At 51.0% G+C, this 23676-nt stretch overlaps 2 protein-coding genes across 3 annotated transcripts in view; one reads left to right on the plus strand and one right to left on the minus strand.

The window, feature by feature from the left end:
- Positions 1–3486: 3486 nt before the first annotated feature.
- On the plus strand, positions 3487–8697 carry PIGC (phosphatidylinositol glycan anchor biosynthesis class C). Of its 2 annotated transcripts, XM_073356320.1 has the most exons (3): positions 3496–3580; positions 5364–5554; positions 7003–8697. In XM_073356320.1, exon 3 carries the CDS (start codon positions 7231–7233, stop codon positions 8122–8124), a length of 894 nt encoding a protein of 297 aa, XP_073212421.1. In that variant the 5' UTR covers positions 3496–3580; positions 5364–5554; positions 7003–7230; the 3' UTR covers positions 8125–8697. The 2 variants fall into 2 exon arrangements, with proteins under 2 accessions (XP_073212420.1, XP_073212421.1); XM_073356319.1 differs by lacking the exon at positions 5364–5554 and having other exon boundaries at positions 3487–3580.
- Positions 8698–21024: 12327 nt separating this feature from the next.
- The window catches only part of DNM3 (dynamin 3), a 298280-nt gene continuing 295628 nt past the window's right edge, over positions 21025–23676 (minus strand). Inside the window, exon 21 of the mRNA XM_073356327.1 lies at positions 21025–21136. Coding sequence (XP_073212428.1) covers positions 21100–21136 — 37 coding nt within the window. The 3' untranslated portion in view covers positions 21025–21099. The remainder of the gene's footprint in view (positions 21137–23676) is intronic.

A 23676-nucleotide genomic window follows, 5' to 3' on the forward strand; every position in this document is an offset into this window, starting at 1 on the left:
CAAAACTCCGATCAACGACTAGAGTGCCCCTCACTCCGGCCTGGAGTGTGAGCATGTGCAGTCAACAGCCCAGCCAAGGGCCGCCTCTGGCAGGTAACAAGCCAGTGACAGACCCAGTGAACAGGAAAGCGCCCTATCCTAGCAGAGTGTCTCCTGCAACGTGCACTTGCTCCCTGTTTTGCTGTCACCCATGGAAACGGTATTGCACTTCTTAGGGCTCGTTTTGACTGCACTGGTCCCTTACAGGGTGTCAGTGGAGACTGGGGAAGTGTGCACAGCTGCTGCCTTTGCCATAATTGCTTTGTGGGGAAAGGAATTCAGAGCCAGCTCCTCTTCTGGAGTAAATCGCCGCTGAAGTTAGATTTACAGTAGCAGAGGATCTGGCCTTCCAGTCTCGGGAACCTTTCAGCAGCACTAAATCCTCCTTCTCCATCAGTCTCTCCACCTCAGCTTCATTCCTCACCTGCCCCCTCACCCTCTTCTCCCCTACCCTATCACCCTCACCCCCCTTCCCTTCAATGTGTCCCCTCTCTTCCCTTTTCTTTCCATTTGGCTTATCCCCCCGTCCTCAAAAAAATCATGACATCACATAGACTCAGCGTCACAGGGTTGAAGGCCAGAAGGGACCCTCCCCCTGATTATGTAGCCTGACCTCCTGTAGATCATAGGCCACCAACGCCAGCCAGCACCGCACAACCCAACCACTGAAATTTGACCAAAATATTACAGCCCACAAGTGATCGGACTGTTGTGAGCTGCAGGCAGAGAACAGGAAGGCTGAGGTGCACTCAAATCCAAGGCCCCTGTAGTAGCAGGGAATTGGTTAGGTGAGACATGCCCAGATAATCCTGGCAAGCAATCAGTGCCCCATGCTGCAGAGGAAGGCACAAAACCCCCAAGGTCACTGGCAATCTGAGCTGGGGGGTATTGTTCCCAATCCCATGTATGGTGATCTGTTCTACTCCTTTCCCGACCCTGGGTCTGTCTGATCTATTTGTCAGGGCTTTGGGGCAGGGGCTGCCAGCTACTCTATGCTCAGACAGTGCCCAACACAAGGGGTCCCAGGTTTTGGTGAGTCCTTAGGCCCTAGCATAACGAACAAGATTAATAACAACACATGATTGCTTTAAGAATAAACTAACGCTCCTCAAACCCAGCCAAGAACGCTACCTTCTAGCGGGCTTGCCTGGGCTATGCGAGGAGCTGCTCTCCTTGCTGAGCTGCCAGGTGGTAGCAGGATATGGAATGTGGTCGATAGTTATAACAGGAACCTAGAAAGAAATGAGAGTGGCTCATCTCCAGTCATTGCAGCACCTGCTGTATCAAACCTGACGGACTACCCGGCACTGCGCTCCAGTGCTCACTATCTATACACCACTGGCAGCCACAGGCATTGACACTTTGCACCCACAGCGTTAGATAGGTGACTAGATTTTGCCTCCACCTCTGGGTCATTGGTTGGAGATGCAGAGTAGCAGCATGCAGGAGTTCGAGGCCAAGCAGAGCTTCTACTTTGATACCATATGAGTTCTGAGCACCAAGCAGTTGTAGGTCCGTCTCCTGGCAGGAAGAACCTAAGAAGCACTTGGACAAGTGGGTGTATACTCCTGCTTCAGTGATAAAGCAGGTTGTATTCACTTTGGGCCAGATTCTGCTACCCATACTCACGTCAAGTATCACCTCGCTGCCTAGGTACTACTCTCAGAGTAAGGTGCTACTTGATGTAAGGATGGCAAAATCGGGATTTAAACAATACACATCCTCACACCCAGGCAATGCTTATTTCTTATGGTAAATAGCAGGAGGTTCTACTGAAAAACAGCCAGGGCACGCAGAGCTGAATTCAAAGGGGCAGGGGGTGGCCACATCTCTAGCTCCCTGGGTAAACAGGGTCAGAAATCAGAATTTCTGTTTCCTGGGAAAGTCTGGAATCTCAACATTTGTTATTATTACTGTTCCCATTAAACCAGATTTTTGACAGAATTCCTTTTGGGTCATGTGAAATGTTTTGTTTCAACAACCTCAACTTTGGACTATTTACTTCGGGTTTATATGATTTTTTAAAAATTTTTTTATAGTTTCTACTCAAAAATCAAAACGGTCTGTTCTGACCAAACGCTGTGTTGTGATTTTTGTCCAAAACCAAATTTCACGGAAATCAACACGGCCCGTTGGGACGTTTTGAGTCTGACAAAGCGGCATTTCCAGATGGAAGAAAACACTCCATCGGAAACATTTCCACCAGCTCTGTTCCCTGGGCGGCAGCTGGCTTGGGAGCAGGCTGCTTGGGGCGACCCTGGATATTTCGGATTTATCCGATCTCCTGGGGGGTGACCAGACCAGCTATTAGGGGCTTCGTTTTATATACACCAGCCACACTATCAGAGGCTCGTTCACCTGCACATCCACCAATGTGATATATGTCATCATGTGCCAGCAATGCCCCTCTGCCATTTACATTGGTCAAACTGGACAGTCTCTACGTAAAATAATAAATCAGATGTCAAGAATTATAACATTCATAAACCAGTTGGAGAACACTTCAATCTCTCTGGTCATGCAATCACAGACATGAAGGTTGCTATCTTAAAACAAAAAAACTTCAAATCCAGACTCCAGCGAGAAACTGCTGAATTGGAATTCATTTGCAAATTGGATACTATTAATTTAGGCTTAAATAGAGACTGGGAGTGGCTAAGTCATTATGCAAGGTAGCCTATTTCCCCTTGTTTTTTCCTACCCCCCCCCCCCAGATGTTCTGGTTTAACTTGGATTTAAACTTGGAGAGTGGTCAGTTTGGATGAGCTATTACCAGCAGGACAGTGAGTTTGTGTGTGTATGGGGGTGGGGGGGTGAGAAAACCTGGATTTGTGCTGGAAATGGCCCACCTTGATTATCATGCACATTGCAGGGAGAGTGGTCACTTTGGATGAGCTATTACCAGCAGGAGAGTGAGTTTGTGTGTGTGGTTTTTGGGAGGGGGGTGAGAGAACCTGGATTTGTGCAGGAAATGGCCCAACTTGATGATCACTTTAGATAAGCTATTACCAGCAGGACAGTGGGGTGGGAGGAGGTATTGTTTCATATTCTCTGTGTGTATATAAAGTCTGCTGCAGTTTTTACGGTATGCATCCGATGAAGTGAGCTGTAGCTCACGAAAGCTCATGCTCAAATAAATTGGTTAGTCTCTAAGGTGCCCCAAGTCCTCCTTTTCGCGAATACAGACTAACACGGCTGCTACTCTGAAACCAATTATTACACACACACCCCTCGCAAAATAAGTGTCCTGATTTTTCACACTCTCTACCTGCCCCACCCTCCCCCATCTCCGGCCCTGGTCCAGCCCCACGCTCTAGCATCCCCGACAGCAAGGCGCTCCCCGTCGCCCCGCTCCCTGCCCGCGCAGGCTGGCGTGTCTCGCCGCAGAGCCGGCCCCGCGCGGGCCAGCAGGGGGCCGGCCGCGCGCGGGCCAGCAGGGGGCAGCCCCCGCGCGCTGACAGGCTCCGGCCCCGCCTACATGGCGGAGGGAGAGTCACGCGCCGCGCAGACGGGAAGCGGCTCCCCAGCGACCCAGGCCCAGGTACCGCACCCCGGTTCCCCCCCTGCCCGGGGCCCAGCCGCGCTGCCCGCTCGGGGATTGCAGCGGGGCTGCCCCGTGCCCGGGGGGCGCAGAGCGCGGGCCGCGGGGCGCTGCTGGCGGCAAAGCCCGCGGCTCAGGGAGCCCAGCACGGCCCCCTGCGGGGCCAGCTCCCGCTCGGCGGAGCCGGGGGGTGGGGGCGGCAGCAGACGGCGGGGCTCGCCGCGGGCTCGGCGTAAGCCGCGTCCGGCAACTGGAGGAAGGGAAGCGGCAGGGTCGGGTCCCGGCCCCGCCTGCTGCCCGAGCTCCGCTGGGGGCGCGCTGTGTCTCCGCCCCGCCTACAGCCCCCGCCCCGGGCACCCCCCGCCCCGCCTACAGCCCCCGCCCCGGGCACCCCCCGCCCCGCACGCTCTAACCAGTGTACAGCCCCGCCCGTACCCTTCCCCGATCTGTACGGCCCCCACCCCACCGATCCCTACAGCCCCGCCCGCACCCCTCCCCGATCTGTACGGCCCCCACCCCACCGATCCCTACAGCCCCGCCCGCACCCCTCCCCCATCTGTACAGCCCCCACCCCACCGATCCCTACAGCCTGCACCCCTCCCCGATCTGTACAGCCCCCACCCCACCGCACTGACCCCTACAGCCCCGCCCGCACCCCTCCCCGATCTGTACAGCCCCCACCCCACCGCACTGACCCCGACAGCACCCCGATCTGTACAGCCCCCACCCCACCGCACTGACCCCTACAGCCCCGCCCGCACCCCGATCTGTACAGCCCCCACCCCACCACACTGACCCCCTACAGCCCTGCCTGCACCCTGATCTGTACAGCCCCCACCCCACCGCACTGACCCCTACAGCCCTGCCTGCACCCCGATCTGTACAGCCCCCACCCCATCGCACTGACCCCTACAGCCCCGCCCACACCCCATCTGTACAGCCCCCACCCCATCGCACTGACCCCTACAGCCCTGCCTGCACCCTGATCTGTACAGCCCCCACCCCACCGCACCGACCCCTACAGCCCTGCCTGCACCCCGATCTGTACAGCCCCCACCCCACCGACCCCTACAGCCCTGCCTGCTCCCCGATCTGTACAGCCCCCACCCCACCGCACTGACCCCTACAGCCCCGCCCGCACCCCTCCCCGATCTGTACAGCCCCCACCCCACCGCACTGACCCCGACAGCCCCGCCTGCACCCCGATCTGTACAGCCCCCACCCCACCGCACTGACCCCTACAGCCCCGCCCGCACCCCGATCTGTACAGCCCCCACCCCACCGCACAGACCCCTACAGCCCCGCCCGCACCCCGATCTGTACAGCCCCCACCCCACCGCACAGACCCCTACAGCCCCGCCCGCACCCCGATCTGTACAGCCCCCACCCCACCGCACTGACCCCTACAGCCCCGCCCGCACCCCGATCTGTACAGCCCCCACCCCACCGCACTGACCCCGACAGCCCCGCCCGCACCCCGATCTGTACAGCCCCCACCGCACTGACCCCGACAGCCCCGCCCACACCCCTCCCCGATCTGTACAGCCCCCACCCACCGCACTGACCCCGACAGCCCCGCCCGCACCCCGATCTGTACAGCCCCCACCCACCGCACTGACCCCTACCTGAGATCCGGCTGGGAGTCCCTTGAGCTGTTTGTTCCTGGGCTGAGGCAGGGTGTTCTCAGCACAGGGCTCAGAATTTAACCCAGGCCACTTGCTCTGCCCAAGCACCGAGTTGGTAATCTTTGGGGCATGTTGCTTTCCTTGGGGCTTTCCTTTAGCGGGGAATGGGCTCAACGTCTGAGAGCTGTTCTCAATCCTGCAATGAGCTCCCTTCAGCTGGTCTCCATGGGGCACTGTGCTAGCACAGGGATCCATCCAAATGGCGCTCAGTGCAAACCTGGGGCCTGAGCGGGCAAACGGCAGAGATATAATGGTCCCTGCACCCAAGGCCTCGCTACACTCCTACAAGGTAACAGTGAGTCCTTGGAGTGTTTCATCCACCAGCCCTTTCCAAACCACTAACACGATCAGATTTCTATTTCGCTCTCAATCATGAGTTCCGTAGTATTTACAGTCAAGAAAAATTCCTCTTTGCCAGTAGTGTATAGATATTTTCACTCTCTTTTCAAAATGGAAAGAATCAGGTGAAATTTGGCCAAGAAAAGTTTTTCATTTAAAAAAAACCCAGGGATTTCCCCATTTCTATAAAGCCATTCCTGCAGCCTGGGGAACGCCCAACATTGCGGCGCTGTGCTAGGGCATGAGAACCTAAACCATTCATTTCTGCTGAAAGACGAGAAATCTGATGGGTGAAATCCTGGCTCCCTTGAAGTTAATGTTAAAACTCCCACTGCCGTCAGTACAGTCAGCTTTTCCTCAGTGTGTGTAAGAGAGTTGCTGTCCAGAGTTCACTTGGACTTAGGACATTGGGACAAAAAAGATACAGGAATAAGTCATCAGGGCCAATGTTCCCTCTAATTTTTTACGTCCATGTGTGGAATGAATTTTGTGATGTGCACCAATATGGAGGTGATATGTGGCGAGGGTGGGAGCGAGGGATTCAGAGTGTGGGAGGGGGCTCAGGGCTGGTGCGGAAGGGGTGAGGGCTCTGGGGTGGGGCCAGGAATGAGAGGTTTGGGGTGCAGATGGCGGCTTAGGGCTTGGGCAGAGGGTCTGGGTGGGGTGGGGAGTGAGGGCTCTGGGGTGCAGGCTGCCTTGGGGCTGCAGCGGGGAGAGAGGACTCTCCCCAGCCCTCTCTCACCACAGCAGCTCGGGGCACCTCTCCCCTGCTGCACGGCCATGCAGCTTAGAGGGAACTTAGATCAGGGTTTGAATTTTACCCTTTTTAGTAAAGGATTCCCATCTACTCTTTAGAGGGGCACAACAGACCCAGTCTTACTCCAGGCAGGGGCTGCTTGGCTCTTTTGCCTCTGCTAACTTCCTTCCCCACCATCTGTACTGCAGCAGTGCACGGCACAGACATGGGGCTCGGCTGCATGACAGTACTAGGAACCAGAGCTCTCCATGCAATTCTCTCTGCAGTCACTGCCCGGTAGCTAGCTTGGTATTTGGTTCTGCTCAGAGAGATTAAGGGACTTGCTCAAGGTTGCATGGGCTTGGGATGGAGCTGGGAACAGAACCCAGGAATGCTGACTCTTAGGTCTCTTTTCTGGTAACTACAGATAGAACAAGCACCCGAAGATGCTCATACGACAGAAGCCATCTGGCAAGTAGTATGTGAGAGAGTCTGAGGGTCTTGAATGTTGCTGCCCTAAGAGCAGCAATAGCTTATTCTGTGCAAGGTCTCCTGCTTTTCTCAGAGTTCCTGGGCCTTGCCTGGGGATCAGAGTTCAGTCATTGAATCTCTGGTCTGCATTGCCCAGCAGTTGAGTGATTCGTTGTGTGTTTGTTTTCTAGGAGCTGGCAGGGCTCTGCACAGAACAAAGAGGTCACTCTCAGCCCCAGCCTGATGCGTGGAGATCTGAGTGCTTTGTGACGAGCCCTTCTCGGAGGAGGGGACCTACAGAAACCTTCCACTTGTCCACTCCTGGAGAATGAGCCCTCCCCTGCGTGTGGCTCTCCCAAGTCTGTGTGAGGGGATTTCACTGCAAGAGGCTGCTGACGCAGCAGGGCTGTGCTGGGAGAATGGTCTGTGCCCAGGTGGAAGCGAGCCCTAGGAAGCATTGGCAGAAGGTGCTGTATGAAAGGCAGCCCTTCCCAGATAACTATGTGGACCACCGGTTCCTGGAAGAGCTGCGGAAGAACATCTATGCCCGCAAGTACCAGTATTGGGCAGTGGTGTTTGAGTCTGGGGTGGTGATCCAACAGCTGTGCAGCGTCTGCATCTTCGTCGTCATCTGGTGGTACATGGATGATGGGCTGCTGACCCCACAGTGGCTGTTCGGGGCTGGCCTGGCCTCTTCCCTGATTGGCTACATCCTGTTTGATGTCATAGACTTGGGGGTGGGGAGGAAGGAGAGCGGTCGGACCTGGTGGGCGGACCTGAAGAGCACCCTGGTGTTCATAGCTTTCACCTACGGCTTCTCCCCAGTGCTGAAGACCCTGACAGAGTCGATCAGCACAGACACCATCTACGCCATGTCGGTCCTCATGCTCCTGGGGCACCTGATCTTCTTTGACTATGGGGCCAATGCCGCCATCGTCTCCAGCACGCTGTCCCTCAACATGGCCATCTTCGCTTCTGTGTGCTTGGCCTCCCGGCTGCCCCGCTCCCTGCACACCTTCGCCATGGTCACCTTTGCCATCCAGATCTTTGCCCTGTGGCCCATGCTGCAGAAGAAGCTCAAAGCGCAGACACCCCGCTGCTATGTGGGGGTGACCCTGCTCTTCGCCCTGTCTGCACTGGCTGGGCTGTTGACCATCTCGGGCGTCGCTGCCCTTCTCTTTGCCCTTCTGTTGATCTCCATTTCATGCCTGTGTCCTTATTGCCTCATCCGGCTGCAGCTGCTCAAAGACAACATTCATGGGCCTTGGGATGAAGCTGAAATCAAGGACGACCTCTCCAGGTTCCTCATGTAGACTCATCCAGGACACACGGCAGGGGGCAGGACCCCACTGGTGCTATCGGAACAAAGACTTCTGCATTGGAGACGACCTCCTGCGTGACGGAATCTCAGAGAAGTTGGGGGGGAGGTTGCAGTGTTATAACAGAGCCTCTTCTCTCAGAGTGAGACAAACTGCTTGGTACCTACCGGGAACTTTTGTCTCCCCAGTGTCTACGTGTATCATTCTCGCTCATTAATACTAGCTGAGCTCCCACCGTGGAAGCGTGGCAAGAGCACAAGTAGACAGAGGACTGTAGGCAGATGCCACCATTTTATGCACCACATCACCTGCTCAGAGCAGGTCTCCATGACGTACATGGCACTTTATGTCAACTATAGGGCAAGAGCGTCTTCTCCCCACTAGCGCTGCTGTTGGCTCTGCTGCTTGGGAAGCTGAATTAAGGGTAGCAATAGTGGGGAATGTTTTAGCCAAAGTTTACTGGTGGAGATGAGGCCCACTGGACTTGCTGGGTATTTGGAGAGCAGCTTTCAAAATCTCTTTGGCAAGCTGGACTTTCTGGCTATTAAAAGCATCCAATCCCTCAAACCTCCCTGCCTTTGTCATTCTTCTGTGAAACAGTCCAGCGGGAGCAGCACGTGGGCGGGGGGGCGGCTGATGGGGCAGGCAGATCAGATCCAGGGGTTGTATTTTGTCAAAGGGCAGAGTTTTCATTTCTTAGTTCAGAGGTGCCACCGCAGGAGCAGGAGTGTGGGGCGGAGCAGGAGTGGGAATGCAGGATACCTGACTGTGCATTGGAAGGCCCTGTGTTTGCTCCCATTCCAGTGTTGCGTGGGATTTCTATGTGTCACTGTAACACAACCAGTGAGAAACTCAAGCAGAGCATCCTGGCTTTATCTCCATGCAGCTTGCAAAGCTGTCGGGTCCGCTGTGTGTCCGGAAACATCCCCAGGTTCTTATTGTGATGGCATCTTCCCTTCTCTGGCTGATGTACCGCTGGGTATTTCCGCTAACAGACAGGCACAAGCAGAGGAAGGGGATTCTTTGCCAAAGGCTTCCAGCAACACTCTGGCGAGCCAGCTCGGTCTGCTTGGCTGGAACACGAGATGATGGATGTGCCTGAATTTTCTGGCCTTATCGTGCTGCTCCCATTTGAGTCCAGTCCATTACCGACTGACTCAGCTGCAGCTGTGGCTAGTGCTGTCTCCTTCCCACGAGAGCAAGACAGTTCCGCTGTAGCAGCTCTGAGAGGCCGCTCCTTTCGCACCTCTGTGCTTTGCAGGACTGTTTGTTCCCAGTACGCTTCAGCAGGGATCGCTCGCTCTCTCTGTCAGATCCGAGAGCTGGATTCTCGGTCAGCACGGAAGGGTTTTGCGCGTTCATTCAGGGAGAGGCTTAGTTTAAATCATGGTCATGGGTGTGACTCGCCCGGCACCACAGATGGGTTTGTTTCGTGCTGCTCATCCATGCACTCTTGCTCTGAGTTGTGAGCTGCTCCGTCAGCAATCCCTGGCAGTGCTCCCTGCACTGGACAGGTTGGGGCTCAGCACTCGCCCTCTGGACCAGCTGTTCCCGCTAGCGCTCTGAATGCTGCTGGTTACTTCAGTGCTAGGACAGCGTGGCGGGGAGGGAAGGGCACGAAGAAGAGACTGACGAGTCAAACAGCAAGAGGGGATTGGTGAAACGGCTCAGCTGTACAGATAAACCCCAGCCTCACTCAGCGTGCAAGGTCGCCTCCTGTACCCATACAGCACCATGGAAACAATTATTACAATAGCGTCTAGGGGCCCATTGTGCCATTGTACATACATAGTGAGACAGTCGCTGCCTTAAAGAGCTCAGCGTAAATAGATTAGCCGGACAGAAGGGGATGATAATACATCCTGTTCTACATCTCCAGAACAGAGGCACAAGTGTCCTGCCCACGGGTCGCAGAGGGAAGAATTGAATCCAACGCTCCTGATCTCAGTCCGGTGCCTTACCCATGAAACCATCCATCCTCTCACCAAACAGCCAACTAGTTTTGGACCACTACCAACCAGCGGCCTGCCCTGGCATGGAGGGCAGCTGCCAGATGCACTCAGACCCAGAGGAGGTAGCTAACTTAGAGCCCAGCTCCATGGGCTGTTGTATGGGGAAGTGGCTGCACGGCCCCTGAGTTGGCCTAGGACTGGGGGAAGGAGTGAGCCAAGGATGAAGCCGAGGCTGTGTCTGCACTACGAGCTAAGGGTCTGATTGCCCCGCTCAAGTCTGCGTATCACACTCTTCGCTAACCTGAGTATAAAGAGCCGTGTAGTCACAGTACTAGCACAGGGGGCACTGTTTACACAAGCAGGGGACTCACACCCTAGTTCGCAGTGTAGACATAGCTACACTATGGAGGAGTAGCTGTCACACTGAGGAAGGGAGGGAATTCCACCTGGAAGGGGCAGGATGGGGGAAGGCATGAAGACAAGAGGAGCATTAGGAAGGGAGATGCGTACAATGATCACAGGGCGAGGAGGGAATAGCATGCAATTCTTCCTAAGCTCTCTGGCTCGTGGAAGCAGAATGGTGTAGAAAGGAGCCCATGCTACTACAATAGCAGCAGGACCAATGCACAGAGGAGCTATGAGATGAGAGGAGAGGGCTGTGCGAAGGAAAACAGCTCACCTCCATCATGTTACTGTCAGAAGAGCTAGGAGTGCAAAGAGCAAAGGTAACCCAATGTGCAGCCAGCAGATGGTGCTCCTCACAAACCGTTCTGGCCACATAAAGCAGCAGCCGCTGATACAGGCTGCTTTGATTAAATGCACTTCTGTCCCTAAATGCTAATTGCATCCATGTCCCCATTCCTCAGTGCCCTGGCTGTAAGAGCAGAAATAGCCGCTTCTGGGGAAGAACTAAGCCAGACATATTCTTAAGGAGCAAAAAACTCGTTTTCAGGCTAACATACCTGGCAAAGTACAACTGAGGAGAAAAGAAGCCACACTTCTGTGGCTACATTGTATTAGCTCCAGCCAGAGGGAATGGCTTAGTTGTGTAAGCCACAGATGTGCAACACCCAGACTCACTGGAACCACAGTGTGAAATCCCAACAGGGTTGACTCTGCAGGGTGTGGAGCCCTGCTGGTTTGGTGGAGTCTCTGTAACTTGAAGTCTTTCAGTCAAGATTTGAGGACTTCAGTGGGTCAGCCAGAGGTTATGGGCCTATTACAGGTGTGGGTGGGCGAGGTTCTTTGCTCTGTGGTGCACAGGAGGTCAGGCTAGATCAGGGGTTCTCAGACTTCATTGCGCCACGACCCCCTTCCGATAACAAACATTACTACAGGTTTCAGAGTAACAGCTGTGTTAGTCTGTATTCGCAAAAAGAAAAGGAGGACTTGTGGCACCTTAGAGACTAACCAATTTATTTGAGCATGAGCTTTCGTGAGCTACACTGTACTCACGAAAGCTCATGCTCAAATAAATTGGTTAGTCTCTAAGGTGCCACAAGTCCTCCTTTTCTTTTTGCAAACATTACTACATGACCCCAAGAGGGGGGATTGAACCCTGAGCCTATCCAAGCCTCGCTGCCTTGGGTGAGGGTGGGGGACAAAGCTGAACCCCAGGGCTGTAACCTGAGCCCTGCTACCTGGGGCTGTAGCCCTTGGGCTTTGACCCCGGGCAGTGGGGCTTAATCTTCATTTCGGCCCTGGTCCCCAGCAAGTCTAACACCAGCCCTGGTGACCCCATTAAAATGGGGTTGTGACCCACTTTGGGGTCCCAACCCAAGTTTGAAAATAGCTGGACTAGATCACAATGGTCCCATCCGGCCCTAAAGTCTGTGGGTCTGTCTATGCTGCAATGTAAGCCCAGGGCTAGTAGAACTTGAGTTAGCAGACCCTGGGTTTGTTAACCTAGGGCTCGAGCGTCTACACTGCATTATGCAGGCCTGAGTCCAAGCTCCCATATCCCAGACTTCCAAGCACCCTTCCAAAATATGGCCACCCTACCCCTTTGTTGGTGGTGCAGTGTGGGAAAACTTGACTGTCCACCAAACTTGACTGTACAGAGGACAAAGAAAGTCAGCTCATGGGCTTGTGGGATACTTTTGGCAGGCTGCCAGAGCTCAAATCCATTGTGGCTGTGTCTACATGGCAGAGCAATAGGGCTTGAACTCTGGGTCCTGGCTTGACTCTGGCTCAGATCCTCCACTCCTGGTGGGTCTTGGGACTTTGGGTCTGAACCCTGGGTTAGCATGATTTGCATGTGGATGGGGGTTAGGCTTGAGCCTGAGTTTGAACCCTGGGCTTACATTGCAGTGTAGACATACCGTCTGAGCCTTTGCCCTTCATTCTGCCAAGATAGATAAATGGGAGCTCCCTGCAGTTTGTGAGTGTAGGGAACTTCCAGAGAAGACCTGAGATTCTGAGTTTGCTTTGCTTGCATATTGAGGATCTGTTGGGCCAATCTCTAAGAGCGTTGGCTGGATTTGGCTCTGAGGTCTTTGCCCAAAGCTCTCGTTTCCCCCCGCAGATCCTCTACACGTTGTTTTGCACTGTTTAGCTGCCTCAGAGGTGATTGTGTGAATATGGGCTATAAAGTGCTTTGGGCTCTAAGAAGTTAACCAAAAGGGACAATGGCAACATTGACACTCCCATCAACTCTCCACCCCATATTAAAAATTAAAAACAACACCTGAAACAGAAACAAATCAACCAGCCCCACTCCCCCCCCCCAAATATTCCAAGCAGCATTTGTACTTCGAAAAGCAGTGCCAGAGACTCCAGGAAGTCCCCAATGGACTTGGCTATTGCTAGGGATTTTACATGGAAGGTGTTCAGGTATCTACAGTGGTGGGTGGCCCAGCCATAGAGGAGAATGGGGTTATGGGACAAATAAACTAAATCTCCCATGAGGCACTGTGACAGCATATCAAATGGAACTATTTTGATTTTTGACCAAAGTACTTGGTGTTTTTGATGAAAAAGAAATACCCATTTCCCACAGAAAGCAGATACTTCCTTAAAAAAATGTGTTTAGACAAAAACCTAATTTTCAGTCCATGGTTTCTACAGAAATTTTTTGACCCATTCTACTTTATAATCTTTTTAAATTATAGTTTTAAACTAACACTTAGTCATATTTTAAACCCTTCTGGTTTCTCATCCTGTGCTGTTAGACACATTTTAAGGCACGTAGTTTTACTGGACACACCAAAAATAGCCCAAATAATGTTTAAAAATACAATTTCAAATAGTTTTTCTATGACCTGTAGCGATTCCATGATGGTGCAGGGAGGTATGAAGAGTCACTCAGCACTCGCATGGGCGATCAGTAGGACTTGTGCTGTCAAACCTTGACATCACCCCCAAACTATCTTAGATACCCTCCCCCCCGCCCACGCGCACACAATTGCTTCCCTTCTCTCACACGGTAGTTGGCAAATTGTTGCAAGCCGGGATGTTTTATGATGTTTTCGACAAGTCAATTGGTCAGCTAGACACACAAGAGAGGCTGCGGGGAAGAGCGTGATGGCGTTCCCAGCTCTCTCCTGCATTCTCACCTCACGCAGATAGCTTGTGACCTCTTCAGAAAGGCATGAGACACAGCAGGGAGAAGTTTATTACTGCATCATAAGACACCAATAACTATACCCAGATCAGGTCAAGCCAGGGTCCTAGGACTATTGGAATGGTACTGAATGGCAGGCAACACTGCCACAGCCAGTTTTAGGGCCCAGAGAGGTGGAATCACACCCGGCATCTAGGTTTCCCCAGCCCAACCCCTTAGCTCCGCAACACACACCTCAGCGGCACTAACACAAAGGCAGGTGTCAGGCTGCGAGCGAGTTGCGTTACCCCAGCTTGGGACTGCCCACGCTAACTGCTATCAGGGAGGCTGAAGTTCTGGTGGATCAGGGCTCAGCTCAGACAACTCCTGGCTGTATCAGTGTGCCACAGTTCATTAGTGTGCTGAGCCCCATGGACAGACGGTGCTCTGGGTGTGGCTCATATCATTACCTTCCTCGACAGAGAAGCCAACACCTCCAGCGCACCCCTTAAAGCACCCAAAGAGCAGACCGTTTTACTGAGCGTCCGGCCATCTCTCTCCTTGTGCGCTGTAGCAATAGGGACTGCTGCAATGGAAACAGGGTCTTTGTGTGCAAGCTGTGTGAACCTCACCTGGTCCTACACCACGTTTGTGACACCACAGAAGGGAAGGAATTATCTGACCAAATGGGCGCCGAGGAGCCCGGCTGCCAACAGGAGTTTTGCTACTTATTCCAAGGACAGCATGCCCATTCTTCATAAGTTTAGGTGAGGAATAAGCAGCAGGCGCATACGACTGAACTAAGGTCCTGATCCAAAACGCATGGCCGCAACAGGAGTCTTTCCATTGATTTCAGTGGGCGTTGGATCAGGCCCTAAGATACCACAGTTGAAAATCTCCCTAGTCTGAGTGAAGTGCTGATAGGCTCTGAAGTGTGACTAAAAGTGGCATGGTGGAATGCCACTGCCTCAGGGACATCAGATCAAATGTGATCAGTTGATAAATGAGAAGATGTTTGTTCCCCTTCCCCCATCCTGCCTAGCTGCCAGCGCTGCAGCTGCAGTCAGATCAGCAAGTCTTTCTGGGGGCTTTCTGGCTTGCACACCCGGCTACTAATAAAGCCCTGCAGTTAGGGAACGCTGGATTCTGGATTGTGCACAAGATACAGCAGTCTATAGCAGTTCATACAAAATACAATATAATGTTTCTCTTAATTTTTCATCTGTGATTAGGTCAACCCAGCAGAGCTAGAAGGGCGTCCTTTCCATACACGTATTGGCTAAGCAGATAACATCAGGCAGGAGGAATGTGCTGGGAATCTCTATGAGAGGAGACAAAAACATCTGTGGGTTGTGACCTGATTCAGATGGCGTTTAGCAAAATCTCTCAGAGCGCATGCCTGCTTTCAAATGAGATGGGAACATGGTGGCTTGGGGGCAATGATATTTTATTCCCAGAAAAGATTTATTTGAAGGGTAGGATGACAGAAGATCACAGGGATGGAGAATCCCTATGGTACAGGATTGTAAATCTGTGCTTTTATTAGTCTATCAAGTGTGGAGATTCTTAAAACGACAAACAATACAAATTGAAGAATAAGGCCCAAATCCCCAAAAGCTGTTAGGCACCAAACTCCCATTGATTTCAATGGGACTTAGGCACCTATAGACCTTTGTGGATCTGGCCCTACTGGTCATCTCAGTGCATGGGGGTTAGCATGTTCTGTCTCTTCTAGGAAACAAGTAACTGATTGCTGCATTCCCAGCACCTCAGGTGCTCTGGGTGATATCATGTATCCTGCCAAGGTTGAAATGTCATGGTGAAGGCAATATCTCACTTGTGAGTATTTAATGAAAGAGGGACAGCCAAAGTTTAAAAACACACATTCCAAGCTCACGATGAGCGGCACACTTGCCAGACCTACATAATTAGTGACCAGGATGATATTTTACAGTTGTAGTTCTCACTAGTTCCCTATAAGCAGATTTCCAAAAGATCTGTTGTGGAATTGTCAACTCCTCGCTCCACAGAGATGGCCTATCATGCTTTGGGTTAATGACATCATATAACCCTGCCATTCAGCACCGAAGCCTGGAGTCTGCCCAGGGAGAAAAGGTAAGGCAAGTCAGACACAGATTCCCCTGATTTCTAGCAGTTGCTGAAGTGAACCAAATGGTGGATGCCCCTCGCTTGTAGGCCCATTCCCTACTGTGCTCGAAGCCATGCTAACTGTCCCCAGGTTTGCTTGTTGTTAGCAGCACTCTTGCACACTTCCCTGACAAGTACAAACAAGCTAGAACTGTATTAGAAACAGATGCCAAAAACGCTCTGTGGAGGTACATTTCTGGTACGGTTTCAACTGTAGCATGACCCAGGCTGTAATCCACACACCCAACATCAGGGACAGTGGTGGAAGTTCCCCCCATTCTTTTCCTGTGCAGAGCATCCAAACCCAGGAATCTTGCATGCTGGGGTTTTCAGGCTGGGGAAAGGGGAGGACTGTGTACCAGGGTGCCAGAACAGGGGGGAAGAGCGCCCTCCCACTTTTGGGGGGACGAGGCAGCACAGGAGTGGGGCCTTGGAGGAAGAGGTGGTGTTGGGGAGGGGTTTTGGGGGAAGAGGCAATACAAGGGCAGGTTCTGGGGAGAAGAGGTGGTGCAGGGGTGAGACCTCAGGGAGCAGTGTGGGGGCTGGGCCACACCTCTGGCCCTGTCACTTTTAGTGCACTTCCATCGCTCCTGCTATGTACTCTGGCCCAAATCCATTACAGCGGACGTTAGACACCACCATATCTTTGAGGATCTGGTCCCCTATGACTAGAGCACTTGGGGCCAGAGTTACCCACTTATGGCCAGTTACTTGTGTGACAGGAAGTACCAGGAACGGGAGGGGGTGATCCAGCTAAGTCAGTCATGCTATTAGTACACAGACCAGCAGGTCCAGTTCAAAACAGCAGGTTCCCCCCTTTCTCTGTGCAGGGAATGGATGCTCTAAACTTTCAGCAAGCGTAGAGCAGCATGGCCTAAGTAGGGAGACAAGTCCACAGCCTTGAAAAGCCTGGCTCTGGAGTGACTGGTCAGTTATTAGTGTGTGCGCCTCTCCCTACATTTTCTGCTAATTGGAAATGAGTGATAAGATTAGTGCTCAGTGCAAGTGTGACAGACTCCAGGGTCTCGTCTATTCTGAGGTAAAAGTTGATTGGACTGCCTTGAAGTTGTACCAGATATACAAGAGTTTGCACAATGGCGCCTAGATGCTGCAATGATGAGCGCATAATAAATGGTTAGGCAGGCAGAACAGTTCTCCTAGGCACTTTACTGGGGCCATCAGTTCGTTGCAGTGACTGGGATGAAGTCTTTAGCTCATGTAAATCAACTGAACTAGTGCAGTCTATTAAGATTTGTCCTGAGTATAGCTGAAAAGCCAGGAGCAGTAAGCCAAGTCGGGCAGTCCCTCTAATTCAGTTGCAATGCTGGCTCATGTTTGGAATTTTCCCAAAAGCCTGGGATCCTAGCAACACTGTTGGACCCTCTGAGTTAGGAAAAGCTTGATTCACAAACGGACTGGTGTGATCACAGGTAGAAAGTATTTGAGGATGGATATGTCAAAACAGTGCTGTCAAAAACAGCATTGGTAAATGAACCCACAATGCTGTTGCTAGGACATGCGAGGCAAGACGCAAAGGCACTTCCCCGACAAGCATATGCATACCCAAAGGACAATGGGAAATGACTGAAGAGTATATGGGGCAATGAGCAGGAGAAAGGTTTCCTACCTTCATTGGTGTTTTCTGCATCTCTTGAGTTTATAGTTAACGCTTTTTGGACTGTTGGATGCACAGGCCTACCTCTGGAGATTCTAGCTGCTTTCTACAATGAGGTTTCCCAGTAGCACCCTCTCACCAGATTAATGGCGTATCCATAAATAATTGGGTTTTTCCCACTCAGATGTGTGTGATATTTTGGCACACATTGTTACATACCAGAAGAAAATCATGGCTCACGAGTGGCTGAAAACAGTCATGTGATGTGTTAGTAAGTTTCAATTGTTGACCTCCTTGGACATCAACAATCCTGAGATCCAGAACACTGTTAACCAATTGGATTTCATATGCAAATATGTGCCTCCGGATTGGCTCAGCTGTCGATAAACAGTTTTCCTTCAGTTCGTACTATAGACACAAATGTGACTCATAATTGGCTCATTGGAATGCCATATTGGTGTTTTCACTGCTTTTAATTTCCCCTCCCCTTTGAATGATAGATTAAAGAATGTGTTACATTTAAATACATGTCCAAAAATATATATGTTCAAATATGTTTGAGTGGCGATGCCCAACATACAGTATGTAACAATCCATACTATTAACTTCAGGTTTTGCTCAACAGTAAAAATGATTGTCCTTTGAGGATATGTTGACATTACTGAACTACATGCTAATTGGGTGGAGTTCTCTGCCCTGTGTGATGCAAGAGGTCAGAGTAGGTAATCAAAATGCATCTTCTGGCCTGAAAAATCTATGGGAGAACTGATGCACGGCCAGCTTACATGACTTGCTCGAGGCCATCCCACGAGTCAGTAGCAAAACTGGGCTAGAACCCAGGAATCCTGACACCAACTCCCATGTCCTGGCTGATGGTCAATATCTTCTTCCTTCTTTCCAGTTCATTGAAATGGGTGAGCTCTTAAGAACAGAAGCCACGGTAGATCAAACCGGAAGTCCATCAAGTCCATCGTGTGTCTCCAACAGTAGCTAGTACCAGACACGTCAGAAGCAGGGATAACACCCACCTAACAATCTGTTATCATAAGGCTCCCATGGAATAGGTTCTTCCCATACACCAGGCAGGCAGTGGTTGGCTTATGGCTGGAAGCATGAACATTAACAGCCTTCATACGTTTTGTTGCTAGATAGCATAACAGCTTCTGCTGCTGTTCTTATTTGTCCAAAGGCTCGTCACGTCTAGCAAAGCTAGTGCCCCGCTGCACCCAATGTCTATTTTATTGGCTTCTGGACCCGAGGGTGTACTGACTGATGCAGAGGGGAGACAGATGACAGGTGGGGCTAGTTGCAAGGACAAGGAAGGGGGAGGGGGGCAGCAGCTACATTTGTGCGGGCGTGGACCTGATGTGGGTAGGATCTCCAGAGACAGCCCCCCAGTCAATGAATTGCAGCATCTGTGGGGGGAAGCAGGGAGAGGAGCCCAGAGGAAGCCCCCAGGTGAGCGGGGGGGAAACCACAGCAACCATCTTTTCCTCATTGCTGCTTTGTTTGCTCATCCCAGATCACTCCGGCTGGTGGAACGGGGTTTTCCCAGGGCAGAGCTGATCTGGTCAGGGTAGGGCCTGGAAGACAAGCAGCCTTCATAAGGCTTGGCCTTCTCGTATTTGCACTTTCAATGGGCTGTGAAGGACTGAGGAGCAAGCAGCAGCACAACCTTCTGCCTCTTGGTGAGATCCCCCATGACTCTAGGCTCAGTAGCCTGTTAGAGCCAGCCCTGTAAATGCCTATGCCTTTCTTGAATCCCACTGAGCAATCTGATGCAGTATCTTCTGGCAGTTCCCTCTCCTCACCCTACTGTGATTACTACCCTTTGGATATTAGAGCTCACTGGGAACTGCCTGGCCAGGAGGGTAACGAGTTGTGTCACTCTCTCCTTTTGGGAGCCTGAAGAGAGGAGCGCTGTTCCTGGATGCTGGGGGAACATTCCCCTTTCACTACACTTTTCAGCTCTAGCAATATCTTGGTCAATATGAATGTGATACAGGTCAAGCAGGAATGACACTTACCTGGGGGCTCTTTTCTCTCATATGAGTTGCTGCGTTTGTTTCCTTCACTCTTACCAGGAGATGAGCACTTCCCCTTTGGTCCTTATTTGCTCCCTTTCCCACTACCAAAAGGGCAGGTTTGTTTAAGGAGAAGCAACAACCTACACCCATTCAGAGGCAATTGTCTCCAACCCCACTCTACAGCTCATCAAGAGCCATCTGGAGTTAACTGATGCAGGGGTGGATAATTAGCAGTTCTGAGGAAGTAAGAGCCCTACAGAGCTGAGTCAGGCATGGCACAGGTCTGGGAAAGCCTCCATGGTGTAAGGGCCAATCTACACTAGGAAGTTAAGCCCAACAATAGTTGTGAGCTTTGGTCCCCGCAAACTGGTGCTTCAGACAACTAGTGCAGGCAGGACAAAGCTGTATTCAGTGCCATTACCAGCATTCTTCTTGAGTACCCTTTCTGCCACAATGCCAAGAGTGGGTTTGGCTTGTTCACACAAGCAGTTACAGCTGGTTCCCGCCCTAATTCTGGGGTGATAAGCATTACCTACGTGTGAGGTTTTCAGCAGATGATGCCCAGTGTTACTGACACTGCTACAACTCCGCTGGAGGAAGCCGTGGTATAGATGAGGGTCCCTCAGTGACCAGTGTCTAACAGCCTATCATCTGGAGACCCAGAGCAGGCCTGAATGTCAGTGTGAGACACTGGGGGTGGATTAGGGCTTTTGCTTAGAAAAATGAGTCAAAAAATTCCAGTTCATTGATCACTGTATGGGATTATCGATGGAGAGATAGCAGTAGACTGTATTACTGTCACAATCTCTGATTAGCAGGCAACTACCTCTTTTATAATGTCTACAAAAGACGTTCATCTGCTCTCTGCATTCTTGTGCCGCCATGAACCCTTCTGAGCCACAATCTCATGGTGTGTGAGCATGGGCGGCGGGTGGAGCCCCCCTTCGGGGAGGCTAGCCCCCAGCTTCCCCCCTTCCAGCCATGGCTCCGGCCATGGCCAGAGCCCCCCTGACCCGCCTCATGGCTGAAGCCCCCCTCCCCTCTGCCAGAGGAGCCCCGGGCCAATTCCTCTCCCCAGACCCCAAGCAGTCCTGGGGAAAAGTGTCTCACTCTCCTCCTGAAGAAGCTTTTGATACGCCCCATGCAGGTTCTGAGGAGGCAGTGTGCGCTAATCAGCTTCCTGGGTTCATAAGTAATCTCTCTGGAGTCCAGGGAAATTACTGATGAACCTGGGAAGCTGAGTAGCACATACTGCCTCCTAAGCTGCCTTGGAACCTGCATGGGGCATAATAAAGCAAAAACATCCCCCACCAAACCCCGCAACCAGGGGTCAGTCAGCTTGAATTAAAGTATTATACCCGCTGTCCATGCATGTGAGATCTCCAGACAGCCTTCATGGAACCTAGCAGCACATCCCTTCTCTGCTGTATCCCATTGCTGATCAGAAAGGATAGCAAGTGCTTCAGCAGACTCCAAAGAGTTGCCCGCATGGGGTGTATCTAAGAAACATGGTTATGTCTCTTCATTAGCAAACCAGCACACATAAAACAATCTATGTCCAGAAGTTTGATTTATTCTTGACATCTGAAAACAAAATCTTTCATTTACAGCCTACTGCAAATTAAAGGTAATTTGGCCAAAGCAAACACCGATTGTGTTTAATATAAAGGAGGTGAAATGTTTATGTTAGGATGATCTTCCAGGAATTGCTGGAGGAAGCCGTCTAAATAAAAGACAAAAAAAGAACCCCAAATTCATTTGGTTGTGGGTGTAAGGGGAAAAGGATTTTAAAAAGGATTAAAATACATTATCATGGCACATAAACAAACTTGCCAGAAGAAAGCTGGTTAAGATAAAAAGGTCCACAACATGCACTGTGAGGGGGAAAACCAGACTAAGAACTGCAATGTTAGCATTAGCCTGAATTCTCAAACCAGCCTCCCCATCTATCAGCAGTATTTCTTATCTACCCTACCAGCTCCGTGGAACTAGGCAAGTCCAGTTCTAAGTATGGAGATTCCTGGTTAGAGGTTTTCTGATTTTCTTGTGGTAAATAACATTCGTAGGAGGGGCTTCACTCCAGCCAGCCTTGAAGTTTGTGCCCTTTGCAGAGATGCAGTGCTCACCCTGCTGTCAGAGAGGTCAAGGACACAGTCCATTTCATCTCAGCATAAAAGGCACTTCTCAATGGGGGAAGCTTCAAGAACATCTTGTGGGATTCTGATGGAACTAGATATGGTAAAACCACATGGGTTACCACCCTGGACACTAACTTAGAACATAAGAATGGCCTCACAGGATCAGATCAAAGGCCATCTAGCCCAGTATCCTGTCTTCCGACACTGGCCAATGCCAGATGCCCCAGAGGGAATGAACAGAACAGGTAATCATCAAGTGATCCATCCCCTGTCGCCCATTCCCAGCTTCTGGCAAACAGAGGCTAGGGACACCATCCCTGCCCATCTGGCTAATAGCCCTTGATGGACCTATCCTCCATGAATTTATCTAGTTCTTTTTTGAACCCTGTTATAGTCTTGGCCTTCACAACATCCTCTGTCAAAGAGTTCCACAGGTCGCCTGTGAGTTGTGTGAAGAAATACTTCCTTTTGTTCGTTTTAAACCTGCTCTCTATTAATTTCATTTGATGACCCCTAGTCCTTGTGTTATGAGAAGGAGTAAATAACACTTCCTTATTTACTTTCTCTACACCAGTCATGATTTTATAGACCTCCATCATATCCCCCTTAGTTGTCTCTTTTCCAAGTTGAAAAGTCCCAGTCTTATTAATCTCTCTTCATATGGAAGCCGTTCCATACCACCTAATCATTTTGTTGCCCTTTTTCAAACCTTTCCCAATTCCAATATATCCTTTTTGAGATGAGGCAACCATATCTGCACGCAGTATTCAAGATGTAGGTGTACCACGGATTTATATAGAGGCAATATGATATTTTTCGTCTCATTATCTATCCCTTTCTTAATGATTCCCAACGTTCTGTTCACTTTTTTGACTGCCGCTGCACATTGAGTGGATGTTTTCAGAGAACTATCCACAGTGACTCCAAGATCTCTTTCTTGAGTGGTAAGAGCTCATTTAGACCCCATTATTTTATATGTATAGTTGGGATTATGTTTTCCAATGTGCATTACTTTGCATTATGACATGTACTATATTGGAGATGGAGTGTCCCTAAAAAAGCCACTCACAGCTCTTTGGGTCGCAGCAGTGCATTCAGAGGAATCTCTGATAAATTGGAATGGGACTATAATGAAGAAGATAGTTATCCTTCGATCACAGGGAAGCCTCTGTAATGGGGGAAGGCTAAAGTTGGGTGAAGGAATTATTATTAAACTACTGCCAAAGCTGATCAGAAATGATCAGCAACGTGCTGGATCTCTGCATGGCTCGCAGCACGCTGGGGAGATGAGTTGCGCATCATGAGGAGAAGCTTGCAGTGCTTTCAGCACATGCTGAAGTGAAGTCTCTTGGATCTGTAGTGTATTAAAGACAGGGCATGTGGGGGAAGACAAGTTTCTATTGAGATGTTTGTGTGAGTACAAAAGACATTCACAGCCATTAAGGCCACTTAAGAAATATCCACAAGGGTTACAGCAAAACTGCTGTAAATTCTGACAGGCATTTTTTAACTTCTCTGCTGCTGCAATCATCCCACTTTTGGTTTCTCCAGCACCTATCAAAGTACAGCTTCTGAGTGATACCTCCAACTGAGCCAGTGATTCAGTAACTGAGCTCCTGATCTAAGGAGCTGTCATGCTTTTACTGTTTGTTTTGTTGTAGAAACCATTTCTTCTCTCAGCACTGAGTAGTTGGACGGTACTAACTTGGAGGGGGGAACCTAGATATGTTCTGATGCATCTGAACATACAGACTCACTCCTTCAGGGTGAAATTCCCCGAGGCACAGAGCCAGCAGACGCACTATTCCAGTCCCATGCAGGCCCGTGAGTATTCGTGCTGTCCTGCAGCTCAGTGATGAATTTCACTCAGAATGTCTAATTTTAGTGCCAGTTTCTAGTCATTCACCCAAGTTTCTAGCACCCTGCTGTGCTCTTATTCCCCCAGAACTGTGGCAGACTCAGTTAATATTGGAATCTCCCTTTGGATTGCTCTTCTCTCATCTCCCCTTTCAAGGAGCAGCATATCTAGAGCTTCTACCTACTGATCAAAACTCCGACACTCACCACCTTGGTAAATCCCCATCAGTAATGCCAGAAGGTGAGCTCTTCAAAAGAAGACAAAACA

This window comes from Lepidochelys kempii, chromosome 8 (genome assembly GCF_965140285.1).
Source record: "Lepidochelys kempii isolate rLepKem1 chromosome 8, rLepKem1.hap1, whole genome shotgun sequence".
NCBI lineage: Eukaryota > Metazoa > Chordata > Testudines > Cheloniidae > Lepidochelys > Lepidochelys kempii.

Coding starts and splice junctions, on each gene's coding strand:
- PIGC (XM_073356319.1), top strand. CDS start 7,231: ATGGTCTGTGCCCAGGTGGAAGCGAGCCCTAGGAAGCATTGGCAGAAG.